Consider the following 8,949-nt stretch of genomic DNA (forward strand, 5'->3'; position numbering starts at 1 on the left):
GGACGAGAACGCAATGGATCATAGTGACTGTGAAGAAGAGAAACTTAGTTATTTGCTCGCCTGGCCGCAATAGAAGGTGTTATAGGTAAAATCTTCTTTAAAACTGGGTCCATCAGAAGTGATTCCATAATTTTTCCCTTATGCTTGGTTAAAAAAAGTAACGATTACTGACTACCACATTTTTTGTTTTTGATTTCTTTTAGCGTTTTTTTTTTAAAGCCAGAAAGTTGCCATTTGAAATGACTTTAGTTTTGTGCCATGTCTGTGATCTGTTTTTTTTCTACAAAATTAAACAATTGAATGAACATCCTCCAAGGCCGGTGGCCGGTGATTAAATAATTTTTTGCCAGGGGTTGTATAATCTAATACAGTCTTTAAAGTTTCATGACTTCATTAAGTGTCATCCTTCTTGCTGATCACCAGCATGTCTCATACAAATGGTATACTGGTTTCTTAATATTGGAACTCCCCGCATTATTTATGTTTTGTGAGATTACTCCACCTACTGTATGTCACACAACCAGATATTACGTACTGCACTTAGAGATGCCGAGGAAAACACTTTCTTTATACTCGAAGCCCTAGAACAGATTGTTAAGCAAAGCAATCCTTGTCTGGAGTAAAGTAAGAATTTACAGGTTAGTTTCACATTCCTTTTATATGGTCTTTTGTATCCTAATCTTTTTGTAAGGTTATATATGCATATTGTATTATAGTCTTTTCATTAGTTTTAATGGATCTGCATTTTTAAACTTGAGGCTGGATTCACACAGGGATTTTCTGAAAAATGGCATTAATGTGATGATTTAACAGCATTTTGCCAGATGATCATGTGAAGTCTTTTTTTTTTAAATTTGGGTCGTTGGGGTTTTTTTGTTTTAACTTTGTATGTTCTGGATAGGTTTTTTTTTTACTAATGTTGTACAATAAAAATGCTTTTAAAAACATTCATAAAAATCTTTAAAAATTTTTATGACTGCTAAAATATGTGTGCTTGGGAGTAATACATTTTTTAATGCAAATGTAATATTTTAGTTCTTTTATTTCTTTAGTTGATTTAGGAAAGTTGGTTGATGGCGGAGGATGGTAGTCAGGATCAAGTGTTATGAGGTCAGGACTTTTTCTTCACTCTCTGATTGAGATGTGTATTTACTAAAAACACCATGCTAGATAGATTCCTTAGATAAATGTGTTTAGAGCTTGTACTGTCTGCACTGTGGAAGATATTGTAATGGGACCAAGTAGTATAATGAAACTGCAATGTACTGTCCTTCAAAATGGCCTTGCTGCTATTTACACTACACTGTTTTCAGTCAATTTTAACCAAAAAGTGAAAGGGAAGGGAAAACAACTATTTCCTTCTCAAATAATCCTTCTTAAGATTTCTTCATCAATTGTGCTTAATTTAGCAAAGAAAAAAATAGCTTAAAGAGTATGTGCACATTCCATCACCTTTTAACCTCTTAAAGCACATGCGTCACATTGATTGCTATCGTCTGCGAATTGAGATACTAATTTGGCTTTTATCCTAAGTCATATTGCACGACTCATTAAAGAGTTGATTGTGACTTGTAGGATCGCTACTTCCAACAGGTGGCGCTATAGAGTTAAGTCCTCTTTTTCTTAGAAGAGGCAATTTGCATATTATATTTCCCAGAGGAGCATTGCACGGCGAATAAGCCTCCTTACCTTGACAAGCCATAGATGGTATGTCACTCTCCATAAGGAGAAACGATACCCGTTAGACCCCAGTCCAGAGCCTCTTACCTAGCCAAATTAGTTCTCATGCTTCGCACTGACGAGGGCCAACAGCCCGAAACACCGTGTCTGCGAATTGAGATACTGATTTGGCTTTTATCCTAAGTCATATTGCACGACTCATGAAAGAGTTGATTGTGACTTGTAGGATCGCTACTTCCAACAGGTGGCGCTATAGAGTTAAGTCCTCTTTTTCTTAGAAGAGGCAATTTGCTCATTGATTGCTATAGCTTAGTTGTGCCAATGCAATCAGAGCATTCCAGTTGTTTAACCCATTTAATGATCCATAGATAGCTCTCTCTATTACCCCATCAGCTCTTGGGATGCTGATTGATTTCTATGGCATACTAACCCAAACAGTAATCTTGAGTCTGCCAACTATACAAAATTATTAGGTTTGCCTGAAAGACAGTCTAAGGGCACATTCAGACTGCAAGATCAGATCGCAATGCACGGACTTGCCACGAGTCTCTCAACCTGTCACGCTTGGGTAGGGAGACCCGCGACACGTCTCAATGCACTCTAAAAGTAGTGCAGTATTATCTATCCCATATCTATCTATCTATCTATCTATCTATCTATCTATCTATCTATCTATCTATCTATCTATCTACCCATCTATTTATCTAGTTTATACTGTATTAGGCAAGGTTCACATTGCGTTAGTGGGTATCCGCTAACGGAATCCGTTACATAGCGCCACTAACGCAATGTAATGGATCCGTTAGCGCACCCATTGACCGCAATGTATGTAACACATCCCTAACGCATGCCATTTTGGGCATGCATTAGCAATGTTCCATTATTTTGTGACGGACCTCGAACACTGTCTGCAGAGTTTTTGGGTCCATTCTCGCTAGCGCAGATCGGGCATCTGCGCTAGCGCGATCGCTAATCGCGATCCCTTTTTGGATATTGCGTTAACGCAGTCTGTTAGCATATGCGCTAAACGGACTGCACTAACGCAATGTGAACCTAGCCTTACTATTAGAATGTCTCTCAGGCACTGTTCATAATTAGTTCAAAATCTGCGATAGGATTAATATACATTTAGTACATTTAATAAAAAATGGAAAAGTATTTAGAAAGTATAAAAAGCTAAAGAAAATATAAAAATGAAAGATTGTTTTTTTATATAGTAAAACTTACTTTAAAGGGAACCTGTCACCCGGAAAATCGCGGGTGAGGTAAGCCCACCGGCCTCAGGGGCTTATCTACAGCATTCTGTAATGCTGTAGATAAGCCCCCGATGTTACGTGAAAGAGGAGAAAAAGACGTTAGATTATACTCACCCAGGGGCGGTCCGGCTGCTGGTCCGGTCAGATGGGCGTCTCTGGTCCACTGCGGCGCCTCCCATCTTCATTCCAAGACGTCCTCTTCTGATCTTCAGCCACAGCTCCGGCGCAGGCGTACTTTGTCTGCCCTGTTGAGGGCAGAACAAAGTACTGCAGTGCGCAGGCGCCGGAAAGGTCAGAGAGGCCCGGCGCCTGCGCACTGCAGTACTTTGCAGACCAGCACCGGGACCGCCCCTGGGTGAGTATAATCTAACGTCTTTTTCTCCTCTTTCAGGTAACATCGGGGGTTTATCTACAGCATTACAGAATGCTGTAGATAAGCCCCTGATGCCGGTGGGCTTACCTCACCCGCGATTTTCGGGGTGACAGGTTCCCTTTAACCTTAAAAAACCCAAACAGGCAAAACATAATTACAGTAGTAATTATGCACGATAAATGGCTTACAAAAGATACTCTTGAAGTTTATGCTCATTTCTCCCCACATACAAAAAAAATAGAATAAAAAGTATCAAAAAGATATACGTTCCTAAAAGTAGTCACAGTGGGAATTATGACTTGTCCTGCAAAAATACAAGCCCTCATTTATTCAGGTAAAAAAAAAAAACACTTGTGGCTCTCACAAAATGGCAACACAAAAAATATTGGTATTATTTTTCATTGTTTTTTTAACAAAGTGTATTTTGTAAAAGTAATAATACTGACCCGTTGAATATACAAAGCATGTTATTTATACTGCACATTAAATGATGCGACATTTAAAACATTGTAATATTGCTGTTTTTATTTTTTTCAATTATCCCCCCAGAAATAGTTTATAATAGTTAGGCTAGGTTCCCATTGCGTTAGGGCAATCCGTTAAGCGCATAGCGCTAGCGGATTGCGCTAACACAATGTTTATTTTGTGGCCGCGTTCACTGTCCCCGCTAGCGCAGATCCCCGATCTGCGGTAGCGAGGGACGGACCTCGGACGCGCCTCGGACGCTGCAAGCAGTGTCCAAGGCTTCACAAAAGAATGGCACATCGCTGGGTGCGCTAATAGACCCATTGCACGGCGTTAATTGCCGTGCAACGCTGTCCGTTAGCGCTAACCCATTAACGCAATGGGAATCTAGCCTTACTGAGTAAGTTTTATGTACACCAAAGTGTAACATTATAAAATACAACTTGTCCTGCAAATATAACATCTCTTAATGCTATGTTGCTTGAAAAATTAAAAAGTTATGGCTTTGAGAACTTAACAAGTAAAATTTAGTGATGAGCGAATATACTCGTTACTCGAGATTTCTCGAGCATGCTCGGGTGTCCTCCGAGTATTTTTTAGTGCTCGGAGATTTAGTTTACATCGCCGCAGCTGAATGATTTACATATATTAGCCAGGCTAAATACATGTGGGGGTTGCCTGGTTGCTAGGGAATCCCCACATGTAATCAAGCTGGCTAAGAGATGTAAATCATTCAGTTGAGGTGAAGAAAATGAAATCTCCGAGCACTAAATATTACTCGAAGGACACCTGAGCGTGCTCGGGAAATCTCGAGTAACAAGTATATTCGCTCATCACTAGTAAAATTCCAAAGAAATGTATCCTTCGGGACCAGAATAGACATGTCCTTAAGGTTTTAATTGCTTCAGTGCATTTCAAAGGAAAAAAACAGCAGGTTCTCAAATGTTTGTGCTACAAATATCCTACTATTTGTGTCTACAGTGCCTATACACACCCATGTGTTAATCAGATGGTACCTGTTTTTAGTCTGTAGCTTGGCCTGGACTGATATTCTGGCAGTCCAGGGAGATTCCTGGGGATCCACTCAATCAGGTGTCCACCTATCTGCAGAAAGCAGGAATTGCACTGATACTGCCAGTCCTGCATTACCTGTGCAGTCCCTAATGTTATATGGGTACAAGGACTTTTGTGACATCTGACCACAGATTCTTGAGCCAGAGGGAGACTGGAGTGCTGCCAATGTGGAAGAGTGGTTTACGGAAGAATAATGCTGTGCCTCTCCACTAACATCATGTGCCATGCCAGTACAGAACAGAGGATAGGGAGTCAGGGCAGAGATCAGTGTGAGAACCACATTAATCATATATCTATGGTATATCCAATCGACATATTATAAATATCTGAGGTGAGAATACCTCTTTATCCCATTCCTGACTTGGGATGTAACTGTATGTCATTAATCAGATGAGCTTATAGGGCGGGCTCAGCAGCTGAATTATACAGCAGGTAACCGATTCTAAAAGCAGCGACCAGTGTGAGCTCCGTTTGCTGCTGTAACATTCCTCTGTTAATCTCTGACAATGGCATATATGCCACTGTTTCAGGCACTATTCCATACTTTCCCTGCATCATGATTGCAGGGTGCCAATGGGTTGCATGCCAGCCAAGGGCCTTGTGAATGCTCCCATGGTTGCCATTTTGCTACTGTTGTGAAGCCCAATCACAGACTGGGCTTCATAGGAGTCTGACATTTTGCTTATATACTGCAATATTATTATTATACATTTTTATAGCACCATTTATTCCATGGTGCTTTAAGTGCAAACTGGGCAAATATAGACAAGTACAATAAACATGAGTAAAACAAGGCACACAAGTACAGGAGGAGAGAGGACCCTGCCCACGAGGGCTCACAGTCTGCAGGGGATGGGTGAGGATACACTAGGAGAGGGCTTTAGTATTGCTGTATATAAAGTAAGTGTTCAGAGGATCACAGGTTCAAATTTGCTTAGAACACTAAGAAATAGAATAAAAAAAAAGTTTTACAAAGTATACAAAATGTAACAATATATGGCACTGTCAGTAACAATAATGAATACACATAGGCTACATAGTGTGTGTATCGCCCCTCCGCTCCCACAATCATCCCTCCCCCTCACATACACAATATTATGCCAGTAAACAGGAATCAGAACAATTTCCAAAGACGTTAAGGTGTAACTGCCGCTTCAGGAGAACTTGCAGTAGAATGTCGGTGTCTGCGTCCTTCCTCCTATTCCCTCCTCCCCATCTCCATAGAACTTTAGGAGCACCAACTGTCATCTCCTATCGCAATAACTGGAAATTCTGTATTCACTGAAGACTGATTTTTTTTTCTGTGAATTGAGAATATTAAGAATGAATGATCGGTCCAGTAGGAGAAGAAAGAAGCAGATTTCTCGCATAAGATATATTATAAAGTTTCTTATTTTCATATGTACTATTGATTTCTGAAATAAAAATTAAAATGATGATTACTCTTTTAAATTCTTTCAAATTAAACTGGTAATTAAAATCTGGCAAAAATATGTCTGTTTGTAATTGATTTGTATCTCTGAACACAGGTCTTCAAGACGAGACAACCAATCAAAAGATGGATAACTCAACTTTAACTCTGGATGTTACAGATGAAAATGATACTGGTAGTGGCTATCCAGAAAATGCGCAAGTGCATTTCACTATAGCTGCTGGCTTTGCTATAAGTCTTTGTCTCATTGGCTTAGTAGGAAATATTATTGTTTTTTGGTATCTTTGCTTCAAGATCAAGAGGAATAAGTATACCATTTACATCATCAATCTGTCGGTAGCTGACTTCATCTTTCTAATATTCAGCATCATTGTATTAATAATGTTTATTTATACCTTATCAAGTGCAGATCCATATTTTAAAGGAAAGGAATCCCTTTACATGTTTTTGGAAATATTTAGCGACAGCGCGCAATATTCTGGAATGTTTATCCTCACAGCCATCAGCCTGGAAAGATGTCTGTCCGTCCTATTTCCCTTCTGGTACCAATGCCATCGGCCGGAGAACTTGTCCGCTATCATCAGTGGCTCAGTTTGGCTCCTTGGATGTGCAGTGGGTCTCATAGACAACTTAGTATGTACGCCCGAAGGTTTTTTAAGTCAAAGTACAGAGTGCACAGTGGTTCAGATCATGACTTTTGGTCTATCCGTAATTATCTGTTTGCCAATCATGGTCATTTCAAGTTTCATCTTGCTCTTTAAAATAAAAAGGACCGTCAGACAGCAGTATCCACAGAAGCTTTACATTATCATCATTGCTGCAGTTTTTATATTTATTATTTCTGTCATCCCGATTAATTTTGTTTGGTTTTTAATGTATTTTCAACTGCTAAAATCAGATATTGAAACCGTTGGACTTTTCTTTGCCAGCGTGTTTTGTACAGTCTTAAATTCTACTATTGACCCATATATTTACTTCATTGTTGGGAAAAAGTGGAAGCAGAATTCCAGCCACTCTCTCCACGAGGCCCTACAACGAGCCTTCCGAACAGAAGAGGATGAGAACGAAGACTCAAACAGTAACAAAACAAGTAAAGACTCCAACCAAACCAATCTTGCAAGTTCATTTGAGAATTGTGCTGTGCTGCAGTAACAATCTTGGACTGGGACATAAAAGGTGACCTTTTTAGTTCAACCTCAAAAACAAATGAGTCATTCTTTCTGAAAATGACATTTTTTTTCTAATCTTTTGCAAATCTTTTAAGAAGAGTTGGTGGGCACAACTGGTGTATATACAATGCATAAACATTTTATAACCTATATTAGGATTTCTCCATTTTAAAGGAAATCTGTCACCTAGTTTTTACCATCTACTCTGAGAGAAGCATAACGTAGAGACAAAGACCCTGACTCCAGCAATGTGTCACTTACTTAGCTGCTTGCTGTATATATTACACAATCCTTGTTTTCTCAGCAAGAGATTATCACTAAAGGACCACTAAACCTGCTGCCATGTAGTCCCCCATATTTAAGACCTCCGTATAACTCCACCCCATCACTGATTGGCAGTTTTATGCCTATGCACAGTATACACAGAAAGCTGCCAATCAGTGATGTGGGTGGGGTTATACGGAGCTCACTATTCAGAGAACTGCTAGATCTGCAGCAGATGAAACAGTAGTTTTATAAAAACTGTACCAAACATCGCATTAAGTGAAATATCACTGGAATCAGGGTTTCTGCCTTTACATCATACTCCTGTCAGATGGGGCAGCAAAAATCAGCTAACAGATTTCCATTAAGTCTTCGTTCACACTTCATTATGTAGTCTGCATTTTCCATAAGTATAATGGAAATTTTTTTGAATTTTATAATCACTCCTGATTTTTGCTTACAAGTACCTATAGAAAATACTGATGTATGATTGTAATAAGTCTATGATTAACATCTAACCACAAAGGGCTCCTACAGATGTCTGTGAAACCCAGTTCAAGCACGAGACTCAATGCACGGACTATCCATGGGATTTGTGTCCAGAACTTGACAGCTTCATATATGCCTATGAGGCTGCCATGTTTGGGATGGGAGGCTCGTGACATTGCATGCATTGTGGTCCATGCTTGGACCTAGATTCACAGATCGCTGCATAAGCCCTAAGGTTAGTTGTTACTTCCATAAAGCTTGCTGAAAGCAGAACAGTGGTTATACTACCTTTGTGAGCATAAAACTATGTTCTGTACCTTCCTGATGTAAATAAAATTCTATTTGATGGATATATATTGTATCCTGTTTTGCTCAAAATATATAATTTGAATAAAACAAGGTCATCTTTGATTGTCCATGTGGTGGTGCTGGCTCTTCTGCAGATCACAAGCAATTACTGGGACAACCCTTGATCAGTTATTTTCTAAAGATCCCTTTACCAAGAAAGAATCTGATGCCTGTGTATGAGAAAGACTGCAACACCAGAGTCAGTGAGGACACTAGTCATTGAGAATGATGGATATGTGAGTAGGTGTTAAGAGTGCACAGATTTCAAGATAAGCTATTTTAGGACAAGGCTGCAAAGAGAGGTGGCTGAGGAAGAAGACTCAATCTAAATGCACCAAAACTATTTCTAAGGGCCCGCTCACTTGTTTTATCAGGAACGGATCGGACCAGTGTTATACT

The 8,949-nt window shown here is 39.5% G+C and overlaps 1 protein-coding gene across 1 annotated transcript; it reads left to right on the forward strand.

The window, feature by feature from the left end:
• Window positions 1-551: 551 nt before the first annotated feature.
• Window positions 552-8,524, forward strand: LOC138641385 (proto-oncogene Mas-like). Its single transcript, XM_069728925.1, has 2 exons — window positions 552-638; window positions 6,378-8,524. Exon 2 carries the CDS (start codon window positions 6,407-6,409, stop codon window positions 7,430-7,432), a length of 1,026 nt encoding a protein of 341 aa, XP_069585026.1. The 5' UTR covers window positions 552-638; window positions 6,378-6,406; the 3' UTR covers window positions 7,433-8,524.
• The last annotated feature ends 425 nt before the right edge of the window (window positions 8,525-8,949 follow it).

The sequence above is a fragment of the Ranitomeya imitator genome, chromosome 6, assembly GCF_032444005.1.
Source record: "Ranitomeya imitator isolate aRanImi1 chromosome 6, aRanImi1.pri, whole genome shotgun sequence".
Classification (NCBI taxonomy): Eukaryota; Metazoa; Chordata; class Amphibia; order Anura; family Dendrobatidae; genus Ranitomeya; species Ranitomeya imitator.

Bases quoted from the DNA above. Each gene is read 5' to 3' on its own strand.
- LOC138641385 (XM_069728925.1), top strand. From the start codon at position 6,407: ATGGATAACTCAACTTTAACTCTGGATGTTACAGATGAAAATGATACT.